The following is a 26,156-nucleotide window of genomic DNA, read 5'->3' on the forward strand; positions in this document are numbered from 1 at the left end:
ATAATTGACAAATTATTTCATTAAAAAGTTGAATCTGTTAATCGATGTAATGTGGGTCTGGTTTACCGGGAAAGCGAAGTTGATTTTCGTAAAGTTTCGTGTATGGGTTGGAAAGTTAATTGAAAGCGGTTGAAACGTAGTGACGACAAAAACGAGAGACCGTGATTCCAGTATATAACTTAATTAAGACATATATGAGTGATGGTTTCAATTTCAATTTTCCTTGTTGACATAAATGTAACCGGCGTAAAAAAAAATTCTATTTACATTTATTCTTACTTATTTTATTTATACTTGATGATAAACAAAATAATTCATTTGATATCATTTTTTTTTTAATTATTATTTTGCAAAATTTTCATTAGTTTCTATATTAGATAATAATTTTTATTTGCAGAATCGAACAGAATTGACAGAAAAATTTTAGGCGCGATTTTTAAAAGAAATCAAAAATTATCCGCATAAATTGTGATTGGTTACTTTTAAAAATCGCGCCAAAATTTTTCTTTCGATTCGGCTATTTTCGATTTCGGACAAATAAAAATTCGGCTAAAAAAATTGTATCGAACAAATAAAAATTCGGCTAAAAGTAAATTTTTTGATTTTCAATTTTATATTTTGAAATTGTTTTTTTTTATTCATTGAGTTTTGAACAATTTCAAATTTCCAGTATGTATTGTGTAATTTACTAAAGCCACTTTTGTTAATTTGGCGGTTTCCATTTTGGCGTTATCATAGATCGGTTAAGGTTTGAGTTAATCGGAAAATTAATTAACTGCTAAGAGAAAATCTAATTATTATCTAAAAAGCATCTCATGTTTTCTGAAATAAAGGTAGCTCGTTAGATATCGGTCTAGACTAAATATATATATATATATATATACGTATTTGGTTCACACTCGTATTTAAACGTGTGAATAGGAGAGAATATATATACCTACATATATGCGCTTCGGGTAAAGTTTACCCTTGTCAATAGCAAAGCTTTTGATGCTGTATATATATACATATATATTCCAAATTCAGGATCATACGCGGTTCTACTGTGGAAATTCTCTCCACTCAATTTACAGACTTCCGATCTTTCATCAATGAATCGTGTTCAAAATCTCTCCAAACATGTTTAAAAATAAATAATCCGATAATGTTAGTTGATCCAAAACCACAAATAATTTCTGTAAATAGCCATAAATTATTTTCAAATAGGACAAGTCTTGATTCAATTTTAATATAGCAATATTTAAAAAATAAAAATTTTAATAATATAATTTATATTTTCAATTTAAAAAAAAAATTACGCCATTTTGAATTTTGAAAATTTAATATCAAATTCGTAATTAGTGACCTCAAAAACCCCACAGTAATAAGTTTCAAGTAAATCTAATTATTTAATTTTTTTTAATATTCGCCATATTGGATCTGCCATTTTGAATTTTGAAAATTTGATATCAAATTCGTAATTAGCGACTGTCTGTCCAATTTTTTCTTAATTAAAAAGTTGAATTATTTTTCTATTCAAAATTTCGAGCGTCGAATTCCCTTTACGAAGTTTCTTTTACGAATTTCGAAATGAATTGATATGCTTTTATAAATTAAATAATAGCATTTCTATATTTAATTCAAAAACTGTTTTAATTGGAAATTCGATATTTTCACGAGGTGAAAAATACGTATATATATATATATGAAGAAAATTTTTAAACTATAAAACAAATTTAATTTTTTGATTCTCAATTTTGGCGTTTTTTCGAATTTTTCAACAATTGATTGACAGGGTTTCCGTTTATTTTATCATTGAAGGAAAGAACTGATAATTGAAATGGAAAATGTTAGCTCTGTAGTACCTATATACTATCAAAGAATTTCGAGATTAATTGTCCAGGTATTGATTCGATTTTATCAAACGAGCACTATAAACTTTTTCAAATATACAAAATCATTTCACTTTGAAGATATAAAAAGAAAAAAAAAATTATTAAAAAATTAATGTAATGGAAATTTTTTTCTGATATAGATTTTCAATGCAAAATAATATTTTTTATTATTCCTATTTATTTGTTACAAATAAATTATTTTATTTCCATTAACAAATTTTTATTTGCAAAAAAAAAATTTATTTGAATGTTAAAATTTTCGAAAGTTTTAATTTTTAATGCAAAGTAAATATTTTTTATATTTGTTAATTTGTTTTTCAAAAATGTTTATAGCAGATGTTTAATATTGAAATTATCGATATTTCAGAACATTTTTTTTATAATTAATACATTATTATTCATGAAAGGAAATGAAACATCGCTTGAATTTTTTTTTTCCAAGTGTCAAATAATGTTCAATTGATTGATGATATAGTTGGAGTTTATTTGATCTGTGTCAAATTATGATCGATTGATAGTTTTATAACATTCATTCATATAATACACTTTTATTGATAGGTATAAAAGTTAATCCGTGTTTTAAAAAGGCTTTTACTCAAAATGTTCATTCATTGTGTATATAAATATTTATATATGTTAATATCAATTTATTACACTTATTGAGAAAATTTCTTTTTTTATTTGAGAGAATTTTTTTTATAGAATTAGAAATTAAAAATAAATTTGTTTTTGATAAAATAATTTTTTATTATATTTTTCTCAGTTTAGAATAAAATTTAAAAAAAATCTTTATTTTAATCTAATTTTACTTTCGAGGAGGAACTTATTATTTTCTATGTATTATAAGCATTTTTCAATTTAGCTAAATTTTATCCCATTGATGTTATCTATTTTTGATTTATATTTATGCAAAATAACTACATTTTCAAGAAGAAATTTAATTGGTTTCTTAATGAGGTAGCCAAGTACTCATGAAATGAACTCAAATTAAACAGATTAATTGGAACATATTCACTGTGATTTCCAACCATTTATTTGATTTCTATTCATTAATTAAATTGCAAATAATTTCATATATATAAACTGTTGTATATAGTCTCGAGAGTAATTATCACTATTATTATTAAACAACTAAATTTTTTTTCAATCAATCGATACATGATAATTATGTTACAAGTTGAAATCGCGAGAGTATAATTTTCTAAATTAGTTACAAAAACGATAATTAATCAGTTGCAATTTTGGAATATATTTGTTTATACAAAGAAATTATTTTTATAATTTAAAATGTACTGTTTTATATTTTAAAAATAATAAAATTTTTATAAAAATATTTTAATTTATGAATATATTTTTTGACAGAATATCTCTTTTAGTCAATATAGGTACGAATTTGGTGTTAGAAATTTGAAAAAAAAATTTTTAAATGAACTTTGAAAAAAAATGTGTCAATGGCCGTGGGGTCTAAAGCGTAGAATATTAGGAAGTAGATTCTCTTCGTATGGTTCGAGGTTCAATTCCAGTCGTTGGAAAATTTTCTCATATTAAATTTTTCTATAAATTAGGGTAAAAAAATTCTATCTAATAAAACTTTACCACACTGAAAAAATTTTATTTGATTCAAATACTCGATTACTTGAGAATTATCAAATAAATATTTATTTTAAACAAATAATTTTTATTTGAACCAAATAATTTTTATTTGAATTAAATAAATTGTATTTGAACCAATAATTTCTGTACTTGAAACAAATAACATTTAATTGATTTAAATAATAATTATTTTGATACAAATAAAAAATAGTAAAAATAAATAATAGTCAAGTAATCGAGTATTTGAATCAAATAAATTTTTTTTTCAGTGCATAATAAAAATTCGAATAACAACAAATTCGGCTAAAAGAAAATTATAAAAATTGGAAAAAAATAAAAATTTTAACAAATGAAAATTCGAGAAAATTATAAATTTGGCTAAAAGAACATTTTATATAATGAAATTCTATCTAATGAAAATTTATTTAAATTGCTATTAAGTTAATAATGAAAATTTCGAACAAATAGAGATTTTAATAAAATGAATTTTCGAATTTTCGTTTGTACAAAAATTATGTAATAAATAAATAAAAAAAAATAAAATTCTGCTTTAAAAATATAAAATCTGTTAATTGAATCGTATCAGTTTAACGATTAAATGACAAAGCGAAATTGAATTTGAATTTTCCATGAGGGACTTGTATTTTTCGTGTATTTTTTTTATATATGCATAGTATATGGGTAAAACCCAGGTGACTAATAGAAGATGAAGAAGGAAAAGTATGTCATAAAACAGGGCAGGAATTTCAGTCTCGCTATCGGTGCTTGTAGTTTGTAGTTTTGCAGGGAGAGAAAAATAGGGGTATGATGGCAGTAGAGCGTAGAAAGGATAGGAATGAATATATATATATACACACATAGAGATTGAACGAACAGAACTGGATAAACAGAAAAGCGGTTGGAATTCATTTGAACTTTTATCGTGTCGGAAAATCCTTTTATGTGAAACAATAGGCGTTTCGTAGGTGACATTATTTTACATTGTAAAACTTTTTTCATTTAAATATGCATTTTTTTTTGAAATTTTCTATTTTAATTAAAAAAATAAATTTTTTTTTCATCTTTTTTGAAAAAAATATTTATTTTTTGTATTAATAATTTTGCTATTTTTTTTTTTTTTATTTAATGAAATTCAGTTTATTATAATTATATACCCAGAAAATTTTCTCTGAAAATGGAGTGTATATACACGATAATATTGCAAATGAAAAAGCGACTTGTGAAAAAGAATAATTAACGTAGTGCTGGTTTGCTTACTCAAAAGAGAAAATGAAACCAGAGTATTTGTCTGTACTCATGTAAAAATTAAAGAAGGGAGAAAATTATTTTATTCTTTTTACACCTCTTTTATACTGACCATTCTTTTTTTTTCGAGTCATTTTTACAGTTTTAATTTCATTTTTTTTTTAAAGTGTATTTAATTTACGTTTTTGCTATATGTACTTCTTTTTTTGGGTTTTTTTTCCCTCTAGTTCAGCTGTCCTCAGGTTTTTATGTTTATAACCGTAAATTACTAAGAATTATTACTGCACTTTCATATTGTGTAAATGACATATTTTTGAAATTGTTTCCTTTTGAAAGTAAATTTTTTTAATTAAATACCAAAACTTTTATGTATGATTAATACATTAATTAAATAATTATTATTTTCATAGTAAATAATAATTATTATTATGAAAATTAAGTATCAACATACTTTTAGTACATCAATTTTGAAAAATCACACATCCACCTGGGATCGAACCCTGGATTTTTCGTTACAAGTCGAGTGTTCCGACCACGGGACTACAGTTCATTCTCTTGAGAGAAACTTTTGAATTATTTTCGGATTATCGTAATCGTATTTAAAACAATAAAATTTGTATAATATAATTATTATAATTATAATAACAATTATATTATCATAATAAAATCTATATTTTTTATCAACTTTACTTTCCTTCTACAATAATGTATACAATTGTATTTTAATGAGACGTATACTTTATTTTAATATTTTATATATCTATATACGAATGAACACAAATGTAAAGTTTTAACTTATATATATTGCATGAAATACTGCATTAAGCTTTAAAAATTGCATGAATATTTTATATTAAAAACCATAATGCTTGGATTTATATATATACAAGAGAATATAAATAATAACCGCACATAATATATGCAAGTTGTAAAAATAAAATGATGTTGATTTTTTCGCATTTATTTTCATATCTATATGTGATACATTTTTATGGATTCTAAAGGGAATATGCAAAAACTATTGTTTAACTTAATAACAATGCCTCCTTTGTTTTCAAACTTAAAAAAAAATATTGCTCGTAATTATTTAAATGAGTTTTTAAAAAGCTCTAAAAAAAATCCTTATGAAAAACAAAGAGCTTTTGATATTATTTTGAGTTCGTGTATTTTTCACGTATATTATAATTTTTACTAGTTTTTTGATAAAATTAATTTTAATTATTAAAATATTAATTTTTTACATAAATAAGAAATTAATAAAAAAGGATTTGTTTAATTTTTGTTGCTACAATAGTTGGTTGTTATTGTTGTTATTTTTTTTTTTCATGAAAGATTATTGATTTCTTATTACGACAAAAGCACAAAGTGCTCCTTGGAGCATTTAAAATATCTTTATCTTATAACTAGAGAGAAAAAAAAGCCATGACGAAGTTAACCGACCTTCCAAGTGACCATTTTGTATACGTTGGTGTTTTTCCCATAAGGCTATTTTCACCACCCTCCCTTAACAAGACTTTAAAAATAAGGGGAATATATAAGAAAGAATTGTCTGGGAGATAATCCACTGTTAAATAATATTAAATATATATATAAAGCTTTCCTAAGATCCTTTTTTGACAATTTCTTTTCGACTTTTTTTTAAGACCTTTTTTTTGTCACAGTTTTATTTTTTCACACACCTGTTTGACCTGCTTTACTGCAGTTTCCGTTTCTCACCACTTTCATTAAATTCTCATTTGAGATGGTGTTATTATTATTTCTTATTTTATCTTCAAATTGAAATTTTTTGAAATTACTATTTATTTTTATTATTATTTATTAATATTATTATTAAATAGATTTTTTTATTTAATTAATATTATAACATTAAGATTTACATTTATTAAATATAAATGTTTTTATTTCTGCCTTTGAAAAATCGCACCTCCGCTGGGGATCGAACCCTGTATTTTTCATTACTAGTCGAGAGTTCTGACCACGGGGCTACAATTTATGTTAGAATCTTTTGAATTATTCTCGGATCATCGTAACGAAATTTCTATTAGAAACATATACTTAAAGAAGACTCTTTATTGCTTTTTATTATTTAATATTATTTTATTACAAAATTTATTTATTTTCTTTTACTTTTTACTTCTAAAAAGGAAAATTTTCAATAACAAAATTTAATTGAAACAGCAATTCGTATTTTTCATCATTTTTTAAAAATTAAGTAAATTTTTATGATTTTATTTTAACGTGACTTTTTTTTCTAAACAATATTATATTGAATATTTATTTTTATTTTTTTTAAATGAAAAATATTTTCTCTTTTTTGTTTTAAAATATAAAATAAAACTGCAGTATCATGTGCAGTAATACATATAAATCTATTTTTTCATTTTTTTTTTTTTTTATAATATTCTCGATTTCGAATTAATTTAAATATCATTTTTTGCTAAAACAAAATAAAAATTTGAATTTTTTAAAAAATAATTTTAACATCAAATAAGGTTAATATATGATACATTATGTTAAAAAAAATAGTTGGGCATTAAATTAAATAGGGTAGACTTCTTTATATTTGAGCGTGAAGAAAATTACTCAATAGCGTGTTGGTGATATCAAAAAAGGCTAATATTTTTTTAATACTATACATTATAGATAGGATCAAATTATTATTTTGGCTTTTTTTTTGACAAATGATGAGTTTATCATTTTTTTTCTTTATTATTATTATTTTTTTTTATTAATTTTTTTTATGTATTTGTTTTTCGATTTACATTAGTAAAATGAATCAAATTTTGTAATTTACTGACACATAAAAGTATCTATATATAATATGACATTTATTTATTTTGTAAGGGAAACTTTTCTGAAGAAAAAAGTTCCTTTTAGCTATAACTTTGATCGAGTGACATTTTCTAGTAACTTCCACTTTCTCTCTCTCTCTCTCTTCCTCTATTTCTTATATATTTGAGTTTTTAAGTTTTTAACTAGATGATATTTTCCCTTCTCTTTTTCGCTCTTAAAAACGTAATTTTCTTTTTTTTTAGCTTTTTAGAAAAGTAAACTTTTTCTTTAACTGTTATAATATTTCGTCGAGGTTTTCAGATTACAAGTATTAAGTTAAAAGAATTATAACAATAGCAATGTTTCCCTTCTTTTCTCTAGGAAATTAAACGTTTACTTTAGAAATTTTCTCACACAAAAGGAACAATTTTAAATTATAATTAGATTCTTGAATATGCAATATTCTAAAATGCGGAAATCGTCCACAATTTCTATCTCTTGAAACAGCGGGGGAAAAAAAATTATTTTTTTTATTTAGCTCAATTTGGAGATTAGGACAAATAAATATTAGATTAAATAAGAATTTGGTAGCATTAGGTCAAATACGAATTAGATTTAATAAGTATTATATAGGTCAAATAATAATTAGACCATATGAGACGAATTTTTTCATTCATTACTTACGAAAATTAATTTTTTAGTTTGTATCTATAAATAAGAAACTATGAAAGAAAGTTCTATTTTCGAATATAATGATTGCAGCTAAAATTAATTATAAGAAATCGAGATAAATTATTAACAGAGAAAAAGAATCATTTTTGTTGACATGGCTATGAATAAAATAGATTGGTTGCTATATAGTGAGGTTATTATGTGAGGTTCTACATAAGTAGAACATTGAGAAATGAAGGCCAAGGAAGCTTAAATTTTCATCAATTTTCATTTCGAAAAGGGAACCCCCTTGTTTTGTCAGGATCTTCTTAACGATTATTCAGCTCTATTTTATATATATATATATAGGGCTATATATACGAAACCATAATCAAATTTCGCTTCAATTTTCGAAGACAAGTCTGTTACAAGTAACTTCAACATTACCTACTCTATATATATATATTTTCCTCGCGCACATGTTATTTTCTCGAAACACACTCAATGTCATGTACAAAGTGACGCGCACACGTATAATCTAATTTGAATTTCAATTAAATTACAATTTTTTTTCCTAGTTTTTTGAAATTGAAATATTTTTTTTTCAAAATTTTTTTAGAATTTTCGAATTTACATTTTTAGAATTTTTTGAATCGACGAATTTTTCTATAGTCGGATAAAATTATGAGACAGAAAAAATTGGGTAATTTTTAATTTAACCCAATCATACACTGAAAAAAAAAAAATTTTTTTATTTGATTCAAATATTCGGTTACTTGATTATTATCAAATAAATATTTACTTGAAACCAAATAATTTTTGTTTGAGTCAATTATAAATAGTATATTTGTTTCAAATATAGAAATTATTGCTCCAAATACAATTATTATTTAATTTAAATAAAAATTAATTTCGATGATTTAAGAAAAATTTTTAATTAGTGTCAAAATTTTTCTAACATATATTTTTTATAAAATTTGGGTTAAATAAAAATTAGGCATTTTAAAACTTCTGTAAAAGGTAAATTAAAAAAAATTTTATTTTTCTTTTACAAAAAATTGAAATTTGATTAAAAATCATATTAAACAAATTTCTTCTATATTTGCATATATATTCTCATTAGACTAGCAACGTATTCTTGGAAAATGGGATTAAGGTTTGAAAATGGAGCTTAATTTATGTCTAATATCCTTTCTATGATCTTACTTGGTAGAAGACCTGGAGAGACAAGTGAACACTTTGGGACTCGTAAAGAGTGACAAGAGTGTGCGCCTCTGGTAACCTACATAATTTATGAGGAAATTAGTTCATAAAAGTTAAATGACTCAAAATTTTCACCTATCACAACAATATAATTTCAATAATTACAATTCAATATTAGTTTTTCGAATAATAAATAAATTTAATTTTCTTAAAAAAAGATAATATTTCTGGAAAATTTTCATCAACTTTTTTTTTTATTTTCAAATCAAAAAGCAAAAGAAATGGTGTGTGTACTTTCATCTCTCTGGCAATACTGATTAAGGGCAGTGAGTTTTTCTTTGACTTGGTAGAATTTTTTCTTATCATTATAGTATATATATATATATATGTGTATAGCAGTTTCTAGTTCTTCTTTTTAGTTTGTTTCTCGTTTCAATATACAAGAAAAAAAAACAAGTTATTCAAAGGACATGCATTTCTTCAAAGAGTTTATAAATCAAATGAGATTTGAAAAAATAAAATTATTAAAAAAAAGTTCATCTTTAAAAAATTTTTATTAACATTATTAAAAAAAAAATTTGTCGATGATAATAAAATGAAGTAGAAAAAATAGAAAGGAAATCCTTTATTTTTCTCACGGAATAAGACGTTGAGAAAACTTGAATTAGTTTTTCCGGCAAAGCAATATAGATTTACACACTGGAGGAGAAATTGTACACTTCTTTTTTCACAATATATAATTGGTCGATGTTGAAAAAGGCAATTGAAACTTGAGAGTTGAAGAAATTTCTCTTCCTGTTAGCAATTGGCGTCTTACACGATCAGAGAGGGAGAAAGATTTTTTTTTCTTTTTCTCTTTTTTTTTTTTTAATTATCACACAAAAAGCTTTCAACAAAGAGAAACGAAAATTCGAAGAATTTCTATAGATATTTTCCGAGAATTTCATTGATGCATTTTATTCCTCTTTTTTTTATCGCAACTTCAATCAAAATGACTTGATTTAATTACCATTTTTTTTGAAATGGGAGTAAAAATTTTTTAATCTCCATATTCTTTGTGATTTTTAAATATTATATATTGGAACTTATTCGCTCTGAATTGATTGGCTCCATTGAAAGTGACTTTTATTTTTTAAAAATATATTTTCTCTTTTACATATTATTATACCTTATATGTGGACTGGTAATAGTATATGGTTCATGGTCTAATGATTAGCATTCTTGATTATTAATGCAAAAGTTAAGGTTCGAGACCCATTGAAATTGGGTTTTTTTTTCCCCGCGAAACAAACTAATAATATTTGTAGTTTCAAACAGTTGGTAGTTCAAAAATCAATTGTAGTCATAATCAATGGCGATTTTAATTAATTGTAGATTAAGTAAATGGTAGTTTTAATTAGTTGTAGTTTTAACAAATAGTTGCACTAATAAAGAGAAGTTTTAATTAATGGTAGTTTTTATCAATTGTAGCTATAATTAATGGTAGTTTCAACCAATAGCAATTTTAATTAATGGTAGTTTTAACTAGTAGTAGTTTTAACAAATAGTAATTTTAATTAATGGTTGTTTTAACTAATAGTAATTTTATTTAATGGTAGCCATAATTAATGGTAGTTTTAACAAATAGTTGTTTTAACCAATAGTAATTTTAATTAATGGTAGTTTTAACCAATAGTAGTTTAACCAGTAGTAGTTTTAACCAATAATAATTTTAATTAATGGTAGCTTTTATCAATTGTTGATATAATTAATGGTAGTTTTAACCAATAGTAGTTTTAACCAATAATAATTTTAATTAATGGTAGTTTTAACCAATAGTAATTTTAATTAATAGTAGCCACAATTAATGGTAGTTTTAACATGAAAAAAAATTTATTCTTTCTGAATATTTATTTTTCAAAAAAAAAAAAAAAAAAAAAAAATTTGACTTGATTACATATATAACAATTGACTGAAGTTTTTGTGAATTCGAAAATAATTATGGTGTACGATACACATTGTCGATAATATTATTATCTTGTATGAAAGTGCAGTGAAGTGGGTAATTAACAATTTATTGGAGTATCAAAGCTGATGTAATAGACAGGAAATTTAGAGGTACGTCACATTGGGTTACGGTCACAGAATTGCAAAGATTATTAGATAATACATACATATATAAATATATATTATAGGCAAAATTTTGTTGCATTATATCCTTTAAAATAGATTAAATCGTGCATATCATTTTAATAGACTTCCAAAATGCATTTTATTAATATATAGACGAAGCTAATGCAATTTTTTATATTCGGTTTGGCCAATAATAATAATAATAATATGTGGGTCAATCCATATAAAATTTTTATTAAAAAAAAATAATTTTTTTAAATTGTATTGAAAAAAAAAATAATTTTTAAAATTTAATTTCACATATAGGTATGAAATATTCCATGATTGGACAATTATAAGAATATTGACATTCGTTATCTCTTATATATGTATAAGGGGAAAATTTTCGTTCATATGCAAATTAATCGAATGCTAGAGAACTTCACCTTTGGGCAAATCCTCTAAAACTAATTTTCTCAAATGCAAATTCAATCTCTTTGATGTACGAATTTCTCGAATACTATCTAATTAAAAAGTTTAGAAATTATATATTATATATATATAGTTGAATTTCACATCGTTATTTGCTTTTTATAAAAATGGAAAAAAAATGTTTATATGAAAAAAAAAATAAGTTAGATTTAGTTTCTCGTATATGGGATAAAAGGGTTTGATGTTATATAACCATGAAAGAGGAAAATGTTTTTTGGTCGTAAAATATGTTTCTTGACGCAACAGATAAAATTCATTGAAGAAGGAGAAACATAAGCTCCTCTTTCCTTCTTGTTCTTGATCTGCAGTCAGAAATCCCTCGAACCCTCTTTGAAATCGTCACACAATGTCTGGATGGTTGCTATGGTGATATTCCTCTTTAGTATACCCCATGGCAAGAGACCCAGTTTTGTATACATCTATATATATATATATATATGTATATCAATGTTAAAGAGCATTTTCTGCTTCGTCAAATCCTTCAATTTTCTCTTACCTTCAATCAACCTTTATTCTATACACTTGAGAATGTATTTTCCCCTTTCTTACCATTTCAATCAAAATGCCAATAATTGTCATCAAAATAATATTCTGTTACACAAAAAAATTCTTTTCGGGGGGGGGGATTTTTTTATTAAAAATTAGAGTAAAATATAATTTATCCATAAATAATGATTTTAGATATTAAAAATAATTAGGCGAAATACGAATTAGGTTAAATGAAAATTAGGCCAATTAAAATTTGTGCCAAATATTGTATAGGCGAAATACGAATTAGGTCCAATCAAGATTATACCAAATACGAATTAGGTTAACGAAAAAATTACGCTATATTTACGAATTGGGTTAAATTAAAATTAGGCTAAATACGAATTAGGTTAAATAAAAATTAGGCCAAATACGAATTGGGTTAAATTAAAATTAGGCTAAATACGAATTGGGTTAAATGAAAATTAGGCTAAATACGAATTGGGTTAAATGAAAATTGGGCCAAATATTGTATAGGCGAAATACGAATTAGGTCCAATCAAGATTATACCAAATACGAATTAGGTTAACGCAAAAATGAAGCTATATTTACGAATTGGGTTAAATAAAAATTAGGCCAAATACGAATTGGGTTAAATGAAAATTAGGCGAAATAAAATTTGTGCCAAATATTGTATAGGCGAAATACGAATTGATCTAATCAAAATTATACCAAATATGAATTAGTTTAACGCAAAAATTAGATCAAACAATGTTTAGGCAATATTTACGATTTGCTTTAAATTAAAATTAGGCCAAATAAGAATTAAGTGGAATGAAATTATTTTTTTCAGTAAAATTAAAAATTTGTTGTAAAAAAAAAAATTTATCCAAAAAAGAAAAAATGATTTTATTTATTAAATTAAAAAAAAGAAAAGGTTCAAATATTACATATTTTATCTCGAAGATAAATTTTTTATTCGAGTGGACAAATATTTCTTCACTAAATTTTTAATAGTATATTATGTGGCAAGCACGTAAAGTAGTACTTTTTAGGTGAGGATGTAATTTTCAGTACGAGCTGTCGTTAGTGCGACGTAGGTGAGACGAAGGCGAGCTGTAGGTGAGATGAAGACGAGCCGAAGGCGAGTCGAGTCGAGCCGAAAGCGAGCCGAGTCGAACCGAAGTCGCACAGACAGCGAGTATTGAAATCATCCGAACCTAAAAATTACTACGTGCGAGCCACATACGCTATTTTTTTCGCCATTGTTATGAAAAAGTGAAACAATTTTAAAGAAAAAAAATAATAAAAATTGATAAATAAAATAAAAGCAAAAAAAAAAATTATGCAAAAATTAACAACTGCCTAAAAAAGACTTTATAGGGCAGTTTACTGCCTAAAAAAGACTTTATACGGCAGTTTGCTGCCTAAAAAAGTCTTTTTTAGGCAGTTGGCCCAAACTGCCTTAAAAAGTGCTACTTTATCTGCCCAAAACAGGCACAAAAAAGACACTTTTTCATGTCAATGGCGAAAAAATGAAATTTATAGAGGCGATGCTTTTAAGAGAGAAAATGAAATAAAATACTTTTTACCCTCTATGTGTTCGTAGATTTAAAAGTTTATTTTTATCAAAAATAACCATGAATGGAAAAAAATGAACAGAGGGTAAAGTATTTCGATAGCAGGTGAATAAATAGATTTATATCATTCTTATCGTGAAAAATAATTTTTTCAAAAAACCTTTTTATTATGAATGAGTCTGAATTTTTTTTTTTTTTTTTTTTTTTGAGAACTTATTTTTAAAATCGGTATAATTTACGTAAATGTGAGTGAGTTTATTTTCTAGATGCTGTTTAGAGAGTCTTAAATGAGATTTTTTTCACGTTCAAGTTGATAAATTTTATTATGGCAAATTAGGGCAACCTGAGTGCCAATTTTCCAATTTGCGAAGAGAGAGAGAGAGAGTTTACGAGGACAAGTCAACTGTGACCATGTAAAATTTAACATAATTTTAGTAATGGAAAATTCATTCTCTCATCGTTGGAATCAGACCAATTTTATCTGTCAAAAATTTATAATCACTCTTTGAGCGCATTTTCATTTCATTAATTAAATCGTCGGTACTTTAGACATTGTAAATATTAGAGGGGAAAAAAATTTAGTTTAAATACCGAGAGAGAGAAATTATTATAATGAGTTAAATTAATTATAATATTTCATTAAAATTATTTTTCGAAAGAAAAACAGATTTACGAAAAATAAAAAAATTTTAGTTTTCATTTTTTTTTCTTTTTTATAAAAAAAATTGTGAAATAATTTTTTTTTCTTTTGTTTTAAATATATATATATATATATATATATATATTGTAATTGATTAATGGACAAAGTTTAAGAGGAAAATTGTGTTAAATGTGGATAATACGAGAAATGTTTCCCCTTATCAACTCCTGCAAACGACTTGTGTTTGTGTTGGTCATATAACTGATGCTTTACAATTCCAAACATAGTTATAATAGATCAACAGAGTGACAAGCGCCCCTGTTTCTATCGCAGAAACTTCTCAACTTTTTTTTTATACTTTTTCTCAGTTTATAACAAAAAAAAAAAAAAAAAAAAGAAAAAAAAACTAAATCATTTTTTTCTTATAAATGAAATGGTATGAATTTTGTACCATATTCTGGTAGATTTTAATAAATATATATCACACGCTCTTCAAATTCTTGTTTAACAGCAAACTCATAAAAAATTTTATATACCTTCTTTCGTGTTTTTGATGATATGAAATATTGAAGAGAATTTTATAAAGTTCCTCTACAACTTTTCGGATTCTTTGAACTTCAAAATTCTACCTTGAAATATTAATTTTTTTTTTCAAATACAAATTAATCATAATTTTTTGAAATTTATTAAAATTAAATTTTCATTAATTTAAAAATCATAATTTCTCATTTGGTATTTGGTTAAATTTTTATTTAACATAATTTTTATTTAACTTAAATTATATTTGACATAAATTTTATTTAAACTGAAAGTAAATTTTTTTGTTATCTATTTATATACTTAATTTAACGAAACTTTTTATTAAGCCGAATACATTGGAAAAAGAATATGTATCAATATATGACATAAAACTCAAATAACGTGAAATATAAAACATTCATTCATGCAATAACTGAAAATAAAAACTTTATTGAGGAGAAAAATATTCTGCGGAAAAACCGAGATTCAAAAGTAAAATATTTGTTTTGTAAAAAAACACTAGTAATTGCAACCAAAAAAAAAAAAGATATATTGGAAAAATACTTTTTATACTGCTTCAATTTATATAACGAAATGAAAAAAACAATTTCGCTAAATAATTTTGAGTAAATTTTTTTTTCTTCTTCTTCTTCTTCTTGAAGAAAAATCTCTTGAATAGTATGCTAAAACGCAAGTCAAAGTCATAATCTACTTCCTTTTTACCTTGTGTGTGGTATAAAAATGGTCGATAAAAAAAATCTCCTCACCAAAAAAGGAAGGAGAAGATTACTCTCTTCTTGCCATTCAAGCATAAACAGGTCATGAGAATTTAAAATCAACATTACAGATTTCAAAGAGGAAGACGTGCACACTGAATCTTCCTTCTGACATTTCTCAAATTATAACATTAATAATAATAATGCAAAGATATAAAAAAAACCACTGAAGGATAAAAAAAAGGAAATAAATTTTTATTATAATTAATATAAATAGAATTATAATTTTATAATTTATTTATATAAATTATAATAATTACAACATAATTTTTTCTTAAGTATTTCTTGAAAGTAAAATATATTATTATTTTTATTATTATTATCATTATCAATAATAGCTTGCTACTTATGATAAATTAATTATCCTTTCAATTTTTTCGCGCATTGACAAAGAAAAAAAAATGAGGGGAAAAATATTTTTACACTTGAAAAGTGGGTCGTTTAAAACCCGATAGACTGAAAATATGTAAATTCTTATAATTTTTTTCCTTTAAGATATAAAATAAGGTGAAAAATATTTTTCCATATAGAAAAATATTTTCTTTCTAGAAAAATTTATGTTGACAATATATTAAAATAAATTGAAAATATTACATATTTTTTCTAAATATATAAATATTAAAATATTTTATTTTTCATAATATTTGTGATATAAAAGTGTTTTTCAAAAAACAAAAAAAATATATTAAAAAAAAGATTTTTCAATTAAGTAGAAAAAAAATTGATAAAATAATAATAATTTAAAGTCTCTATTATTTATTTTTTTTTGGTTTTAATTATTTATTTGCTATTTTCCCTTTAATAAGTCTTCTAAAGTGGGAATTTATTAAATTTTTTTTTCACAAAAACTTCACCTTGATATAAATATTTCTTCAAACACAATTTTCTCTTTGTTTTTCACTCTCTTCTTTTAACAAGATTGCATGAAAGAAACTATAGATATTTTTCCTTCAAATAAAAAGAAATTGAATAACCGAGAGAAGAATTTAATAATAAACCCTATTAAAGATACAATTCTTTTATATATAACCGAATTTTTTTTTTATATCAAATATTGGTAAGAATTTTGAAACCAAAATGAAAATTTTTATTTCTCGTATATAAAAATTTAATTGAATTAAATTAAACTTTGAATATTTGGAAACAATATTCATTGTAGTCAAATTGGAAAATTTGATTAATAAAAAATTTTAGTTAATTTTTTTAAATAAATAAATTCATATCAATTTGGTTAAATAAAAATTAAACCAAATCAAAATTTGTTGTAACAAAAAAATTTTAATTAAATAAAAATTTATTTAAATATTTGTCTTTAAAAATTTTGGTAAAATATAAATTAGACCAAATCGAATTTGGTTAAATAAAAATTTTTGTAAAATATAAATTAGGCCAAATCATATTGGGTTAAATGAAAATTTGGGTAAAATATTTAAATAAGGCCGAATCAAATTTGGTTAAATGAAAATTTTGGTAAAATATAAATTAGGCCAAATTAAATTTGGTTAAATGAAAATTTGGGTAAAATATAAATTAGACCAAATTAAATTTGGTTAAATGAAAATTTTAATAAAATATAAATAAGGCCAAATCAAATTTGGTTAAATGAAAATTTGGGTAAAATATAAATTAGGCCAAATCAAATTGGGTTAAATGAAAATTTGGGTAAAATATAAATAACGCCAAATCAAATTTGTTTAAATGAAAATTTAACCAAATCAGATTTTGATTTAATAAACAAAAATTTAATTAAATAAAAATTCATTGTCTTATTAAAATTTTTTAGTAAAATATAAATGAAAATGGTTAAATAAAAATTAGATTAAAGATAAAATAAAAATGTATATCTGCTTTTTTAATATAATGAAAAAAAAATACTTGAAAATATTTTGGTGAAGAATTTTTTTTTTTCTTCATTTGTGTAAAGTACAGTTGATGGCAACAGGTTGCTGATTTCAACATATTTAATATATATATATATATATATATATATAACTTCTGAAGAGAAAAACTATAAGTGAATCTCGTATAATATACTTGAATGAATTATAACACTGTTATTTGATGAAAGAGCATAAAAGCAAGTATAGAACCTATACATTTGGATATATATATAGTAAAAGTTGTGTTTGCATTCTAGATTTTAAGCATTATTACCATAATAGAGAAACTGTGAGTTTCGAGAGTAAACCGGAAAATCAATTGAGAGGTTCCAAACAAGTTTCAAGGGTAGATGAGAGCGAGGGAAAGTTTTGAATCTCCCGCAGCGTCCTTCCTTATCAGTGAGCCCACTGATAGTATATATGTACCTCCTGTAGTTTAATATGCTCGGCTGAGCAGGAATTTTCTTTACAAAGTTATCGACCGTGGATTAAACTCTTTACGCCTCAATTAACATCAGCTTAGGGCAAATTAGACATCGCTCGATCTAACATCATCAGATGATGTTAATCTATTTGAATAATTATCTCCCAATAGCGCGCGATATATATGTAATTTGTGTCACATTTTTTTTTTCAATTTCAATAACAAAATATTCGAAATGCAAATTTTTTTTCGAATTTTCCTTTTTTTCTGTCTCAAAAGCTATATATTTTTAAATTTATATTTTTTAATACTTGAATTTTTTTTCTAATCTTTCCATATAAAAAATAATTTGGAATAGAAAATATTATAAATAATATTTTTAAAAAATATTCAAAAAAAATATTTTTAAAAAGGATTTTACAAATATTATTTTTTAAAAATATTTTTTCTAATTTGCAAATTTTTATTATTTAAATAAAATAAAAAACTAGAGAGAAATTTAAAAAAAAAAACAATTTTTTTGTATTTTTTTTGTTACTTTTTTTATGTGCCTATGTTATTTTTTTTATTTTTATTTTTTTGAATGAAAATCTTTTTTTCATTTCATTGTACATTTTTGTGATGCAATCTCTTTAGAAACCTTTTAGGAATTTTTTTTTATTTCGGTTCAAAGAGGACCTATGGGAGAGGACCTTCATAAAATGCTCATATAGCTAAAACTAGAAAAGTGCGTGAAGCTCTCTATAAATGTACAACATCCTGCTTTTATTCTATGGATTTTTCCGAATGATCCAATTTTACGAAAATGTTGTACGAACCTACTCAAAAATTTATAAATTTTACGAAAAATACAATTTTCATTTAACTAAATTTATAGCAAAAAAATTTTCATAATAATTTTTATTTCCGTTAATATAATAATTTATATTTTTTTTTATTCAAAATAAATTTTTTAATAATTTTCATAAGCTCCAAAAAACGGTAATTGATTTTTTATTATTATTATTAATTATAATATTTATTGAAACCAAATAATGATTCTGTCGTTAAAAAAAAAATGGTACCTATATTAATTGATCTACAAAAATAATAATTTTAATTATTTAAAATTTTTTAATAAAAATAAATTTTTTTTTATCGAATCATTAATTTGAAGAGATTTTAATTATTATATTAATTAATTTTAATTTTACGAGTAAAATTAATGATAGGTACTAGTGTACCGAGAGCGGAATTATTCGTTTAATAAATTAAAAAATAAAAAAAAAATGAAATTTGGCAAAAACAGTACGTATGTGTTTTTTGCAGGTCAACCAGACCCTTGCCATGCGATGTCGTTGCAGAGCCCGAGACTTCGACATTACAGGTCGAAAATACAAAATCAGCTATATCTCTCACTCAAAATTTTATATCTATTCGCTATATATAAAATGAATTTTTATATCTTGCTCTATTAAATAGTTAAGTAATTATCTAACAATCTCGAGCTCTCTTCATTCATGCTTTTTGGAATGACGTTCTTCGGCTCTCGTGACACGACTTATTGTATTAAAAAACAAAAACAAAAAAAAAAACATCTTCATGTCTGCAATTATGTTCATTGTTGAAAAAAAATTTTTTTTTGCTTCTCTTTCTTTAATTTTCATTTTTTTTTAAATTAAATAATTATAATTTTTTTTATTTAACAATTTAAAAAGATTTTTTTTTTAAATTTGTTTATTTATTAATTTAATTTTTTTAATCGTTTTTTTTTATTAATTTAATTGAAATATGAAAAAAATAAAAAAAATCAATTTTTTATTTAAGATTAATTAAAAATAATTTTGTAATTATTTGTTCATTTCAATGGAGTTGGAGTATTTTAACAGTGTACATATATGCATCTATTGTATATCTTAGCTTAGCATTTCTGGAATGACTCTAATCATTATACTTCTTTTTTTTGGTATCATTGCTATCACAGAGGTCAACTTGGCGCTAACGTGATTTCGATTGCAGTATTTTCGAGGCTTTCTTGTACAATAAAAAATTATGAAAATTCCAAAAAATTTTCAAATTAATATAATTATATATATATTAATATTATATATTAATTATTATAATTTTTATATTTATTTATAATTTATTTAATTTAGATAATTTTTATATGACTATTTATCGTTAAATAAAATCTTAAAAATAGTTTTTGGATTTTTCATAATTATAAAATATGCAGCCGCTTAATTGATTTTGGAACACTCTATGCTGTTAAATTTTAAAACGTAGAAAATATTTTTCTAATTTGCATTTTACAGGATATTCAGACGTTGTTTTAAAATTCTAATTTATTTAAAATTACATAATTTCTTATATTTAAATAATTTTCTTGTTTGAATTTATTAAATTAACAGATTAAAAATTAATCAAAAAATACACAATTTTTTTAAAATTGAAATAAAATATTTTTGATAGCAAAATAAATGGATATTACGAATAAAATAATTATTTATTGAATTAATAATTAAAGATTAAATTTTATAATAATTTTATATAATGAATAATAATAAAAAAAAATTATTAAAATTAATCGCAAATAACAATAAGCAATATCAAAATAAATTTTTGTTCTTATTAAATCTGTTTAATTTAATTAATTCGTTCAATTCGTTTACCATTTTTAAAAAAAAGTGGAGTAGAATTTTATTTAAGTTAGAATTAAGATAGAAAAAAAATTTTTTCTTAAATAATTTAGATTAATTAATGAAATTTATTAATTTTGTATATATTGAAAGTGCAGAACAACGAGAAAATCAAATTTATAGCGCTGTTTTGGCATGTCCTGGTACTTCACAAAAAAAAAAAATAATTTTTTTTTCTTTTTTGAAAGAGCACCTTTTTTTCCATTCCTTCTATTGAGTTATTTGCTTTGAAATTTATATATTTGCAAATTAATTTTTTAATTCACATTATATTAATTGTTTAAATTTTCTTTTTTTCAGGACCATGACAGCGATTTGTTTTGTCTGCAATTTACCGATTCTCAGTCATCAAGTGGGTCTAATATGGCAGGGCGGAAATGGATGGGACGATCTTGTTCGGGAACAAGTCGAAGAATCGACGCTAAAACAACGCCTTGGTAAGAATTCAATTTTTTCGAAAAAAAATTTTTTTTATATATTAAGAATATTTTTGACTATTTAATTTTTTAATTATTATATAACTATTTAATTATTCCTTTTATTAAAAAATAATTTTTAAAAATATCATTTATTGGAATAATTATTATATTTTATTAAAATATTAATTTATTTTTATATATTTTCAAGGGACTGGAAGACGTGATTCAGCAGCGCAGATAACATCAATTTCACCTCCAAATGAACTTCAAGAAACATCGCCAACAAATCAACGTCGAAGACGTTCGAGTTTGGCACAATTGACTGACATTTTAAGAGAATGGGGTGGAGGTGGTACTTCAACAAAAGGTGGAAAGGGCAGTAAGCTATCGCGACGTGAAACACTTGCTGATATTGCAAAATCTTTACCATGGTCAAGATCGGCAACAACAGATACCTGTCATCCAACCAGTCATTATGCGAGTGTAAGAAAAAGACGAGAAAGTTCAGTTGACAGTGGCATTAGAAGTCAATTATCAACAAAAGGACGAAGAGATTCAGCAATCAGTGACCTTAAAAATGATATTGCCAAACTTTGGGGTAAAAAGGAACAACCACAACCTCAACAACCACCAACGGTTATTTCACCAACTCCAAGAAGAGGTTTTTTTATTTTTTTTAGAATTAATTTAGAATTTTCTTTTTTTTATCTATTTTTAAATTTATTTTTTATTATTATTTTTTCAAGGATCGGGAGAATCTCGAAATTCTAGACGAGGTTCTGGTGAGAGTGCAAGATCGAGAAGAGATTCTATTGTTGGCGGACAAACGGGCAATTTAGGTGAAAAGAAGCAGCACAATTGTCGACATCATAGACGTAAACAATCTCAACAATCTATTGATCTTGGTGTTCCACCTGGAAAGTATTACAGAAATGATCAAAGGCCAAGTGCATCGAGTACAGATAGCGGCGGAAGTTTTGCTATTCGGTTAGTTATTTTTTTAAACATTTCCTCAATGAAAAAACAATTAACAATATAATAAAAAGTGTAAATTATATTTATTTTATATAAATATTTTACTTCCTTGACAATTTTTTTTCGTGGTAATTTTATATTTAAAAAACTTTTTTTAAATAATATTTATTATTCCTATATAATGATAATAATAATTATTATAGTTAATAAAAGTTTTATAATAAACGATAAATTAATTATATTCATACAAAGAATAGTGTATCAATTTAAAGTTCTGTTTTGCAGGAATATTGATTGACAAGAATAATAAATCTAATATTCAGTGATTCTCGTCGGGTGTATCTATATCAAATTTGTGACCTTTTAAAAATTGTCCAATACATACGTAAACGAACAGATTCTTCTGCAATTTTATTGCTGTATATAAATTTTAGCTGAAAATGAAAAAAAAAAAATTCAATACTATTGTTATTTTACATTAAAACAATTTTGTGTTCTTTTAATTAAAAGCCATGTAAATTGAAATTGTCAAAATATAAAACTTTAAGGGAATGAAAATTAAAAAACAAAATTGATAAAGATTTATTTGAAAATTTTAAAAATGTATTTTCCATTAAAAGATAAACAGCATTTCATAAAAATCAAGGTCCTTGAAAAAATAGAAATTAAAAGACAATGAAAAATGTATTTATTTATTTTTTTTCGCATTATAGGGATCATTTGGAGACGCAAAGAAGTGCAGAGAAGACAAACAATTTGGAAGCGAAGACGCCGACGACGACAATTGAGATGAAATCAGTATCATGTGAAAGTAAAACATTGACTTTAGAACCAAATATTAATCCACCGACAATCGTTATGTCTTCAGTAACGCCGCCATCAATTTCGCCCATTGCCGGAAGTAGTCTTCCACTTCCTGGAAATTCAAATTCCGGAAGTTCTAGTCCTGTTGGTTCACCTAATGTGAGCACAACACCAACACATCCATTATTGTCTACCAGAAGAGATTCCACGACTCAGGTAATTTTTCTTATTGAAATTTTTTTTGTTTTTACATTATTATCGAAAAAAATAAATATTCTTTTTATTAATAATAATTCTTTTTTTAATTTTCCGGTAAAACAAACTGTTTTTTTTTTTTAGTGTTACTATAAAGGAAAAGAAGTTTCTCCGAATAAAATACCGAGATTAACTAGACAATCTGCTGCCATGGATGAATCTCTGCCTCCAAGTGGAAGACGAGAGAGTCAACCGACATTATCACCAGATCCCGATGACGGAGGTAAATATAATAATTATAAACTTCAGTTAATCGTTAAATTATTGTAATAAAATTAAGAAAAAATTTGCTTTTTGTATTGAATTATCAAAAAATGTAATTAAAAATTTTATTAAGCTAATTATAACAAAATTTATTTTAAAGCATAAAAAAATTTTAATTAAAATTAAAGAAACATTAAACATTTGGACAAATTTTGAAAAATTGGGTATTTGTAAAATATTTCTATTTTTTTTCAGGTCGAAAAGCGCGAAGAGATTCCCTAAGTCCGGATTCAGCCTCTTATCCAAGACGTCGTGATTCAAAGAGTCATTTGAGTCCAGACAGAAATGCGGATAAAAGAGATATTAGTCCAATTAGACAGAGAAAAGCTCGACTTCGAAGACAATCAACTTCCATCGCTGGTCGAGCTCCAAGGTAATAACCATATTCAAGAGAATAAAAATACTAAAAATAAGAGCAAAAAAAAAAAAAATGCCATGAAGAAATATTTTAAACTTTTACAATTTAACTTGAGAGAGTAACTACGTCGTCATTCAGAGAAAAAAAAAGGGTTTCTAGTTAAAAATTTTTTTACAATTCAAGTCAATTTTATTGAACATTTTCATCATGATGTCGGGGAAAGAGTTTTTATGACAAGATTTATATAATTTGTATTTTAATTAGTTTTTTTTATATATAACTTTAAAATCAGAAAACAACTTTTTTAAAATTTATTTTTGTATTTTTTTTTTGAAGTTCGGTAATAATTTAAATAACGCTAAGTAAAAATCACCAAATAGTAAATAATAATTTAAATAAATTTTTGAAAATTAAATTCGAAAAATTTGAATAATTTTTTTGATTAGTTATATTTTTTTCAAAAATGGTAATCCAAAATTTCGTGTTTTAAATAGAAAAATAATTATTTAATTCGTGTAATTCTTTTTTAGTGCATGACCTTTTAGAAAAAAACTACTATTTCATTAAAAAGTAATCCATTTTCTCTTTATAATATTTGTTTATTCATTTAATTATTTATTTATTAGAGAATCGAAATCGATTTGATAATTTTTAATCACTTAGAATGGAAACAGAATCGCCCAATAATGTTGCAACTTGTATATATATATATTCTTGAATAGACAATCTCCATTAAGTAGATCTGGAAAGTCTCGGCGAGACAGAGAGTCTGACCTAAATCTTTACGTACTACTGAAAAGTTTTCTCTCTCTCTACATTTTCTATACATATATATATGCCAATAGAAAAACTTTCTGGTAAACACTTTTTGTATTTTGTCAAATACTATTTACAAAAATAAATTACAGTCGATTATTTTTTTTTTCTATTAAATAAATATATAAATTAAAATTTCTTTTTTTTCAAGGTGTTTAAATATTGAATAAAATTAATTAATAAATTAAATTTCTTTATTATAGATATTGAAATATAATTGTAATATTTTAGATCTCCTGATAGTTCGTCGTGTTCTTCGAGAGATCCAAGTCCATGTGCAAGAGCACCTGGAAGTATTCAACATGCTCCAATAATTAGAAGACAATCAACGACAGAAGAAATTTTAATAGCACGTGGTTTTAGACGACAAAGCACAACTGAGGAAATGATTCGCTGTCGAAATTTTCGTAGACAGAGTTCACAAAGCGATGATACAGTTCGTACACTTTCCCTTAAACATGTAATATTAATATATTATTTCTATATTAAAAACCTCATTTTCCAATTTTATATTATTTTTTTTTTATCAATTAATTGCGAGAGACATTGATTTCTTAAATATAAAAATATTTCATATTGACATTTTCCAAATTAAAAGAATATTTTTAATTTCCTTCTTATTACAGTCTCTTTAATATATATATATTTTAATCATAGTTATATAAATAAAATTTCAATTTATCTACCTACATTTTTTATTTCCTTAGGTTCAAAGGTATCGAGGCAGAAGAGACAGTTCAGCACAGATAACAGATGGAACATTTGCAACAATGACAGTCGAGACTTCGAGCACTTTTTTTGACAGCAGCACACAGACTGGTAAGTAAATTATTTCCCATCACTTGCCTCGGGTTAGTATTTTTTTCTTAACAAAAAAAAAAAACCCCCCTCATGTTAAGCTGACATAGCGGAAAATTGAGTCGAGAAAAAAAAACGAGAAATAATGGACGTCTCAAATAAATGGGAGAAACATATTTCAAATCTGACAAAACAAGAATTGGACTTATAGATTTCGAAAGTTATTCATATTTATTCAAGGTTAAAGTTTTATGATATTTTGTATTAGATTAATTTATTTATAAAATTCATTTGCAGACTTTTCTTTAAAAAAAAAATCTCTTATTTATTTTAAATAATAAATTAATATAGAATAGAGAAACAAAAATTGGAAAATCTTTTAGAGAGGGGATGTAAAATCGAATTTTTTTTTCTATTTAAAATCTAGCGCCGAGTCACGACCACCTGCGATCCTTTAACTTTTCCTCCAATAAAGGCATTTGCTCTCGATCAAGCGCTCTAGGTATCATTTTTCTCGGAATCCTTTAAAGCACGCAGGCGCTTCCCTTCCGGCGTTGTTTTCTTCGAACGTCACGGGGGT

At 24.1% G+C, this 26,156-nt stretch overlaps 1 protein-coding gene across 4 annotated transcripts in view; it reads left to right on the plus strand.

The window, feature by feature from the left end:
• LOC127283500 (uncharacterized) overlaps positions 1 to 26,156 on the plus strand; it is an 86,185-nt gene that overhangs the window by 42,079 nt on the left and 17,950 nt on the right. For 2 of the 4 annotated variants that reach the window (XM_051308434.1, XM_051308435.1), the window contains exons 3-11: positions 19,518 to 19,575; positions 21,188 to 21,324; positions 21,515 to 21,967; positions 22,053 to 22,293; positions 22,995 to 23,301; positions 23,425 to 23,563; positions 23,800 to 23,977; positions 25,010 to 25,238; positions 25,486 to 25,597. In XM_051308434.1, coding sequence (XP_051164391.1) covers positions 19,541 to 19,575; positions 21,188 to 21,324; positions 21,515 to 21,967; positions 22,053 to 22,293; positions 22,995 to 23,301; positions 23,425 to 23,563; positions 23,800 to 23,977; positions 25,010 to 25,238; positions 25,486 to 25,597 — 1,831 coding nt within the window. In that variant the 5' untranslated portion in view covers positions 19,518 to 19,540. The remainder of the gene's footprint in view (positions 1 to 19,517; positions 19,576 to 21,187; positions 21,325 to 21,514; positions 21,968 to 22,052; positions 22,294 to 22,994; positions 23,302 to 23,424; positions 23,564 to 23,799; positions 23,978 to 25,009; positions 25,239 to 25,485; positions 25,598 to 26,156) is intronic. The other 2 variants (XM_051308436.1, XM_051308437.1) reach the window with 2 other exon arrangements.

This window comes from Leptopilina boulardi, unplaced genomic scaffold (genome assembly GCF_019393585.1).
Source record: "Leptopilina boulardi isolate dan_hultmark-lab unplaced genomic scaffold, ZJU_Lbou_2.1 LbouV2_31, whole genome shotgun sequence".
NCBI classification, from domain to species: domain Eukaryota; kingdom Metazoa; phylum Arthropoda; class Insecta; order Hymenoptera; family Figitidae; genus Leptopilina; species Leptopilina boulardi.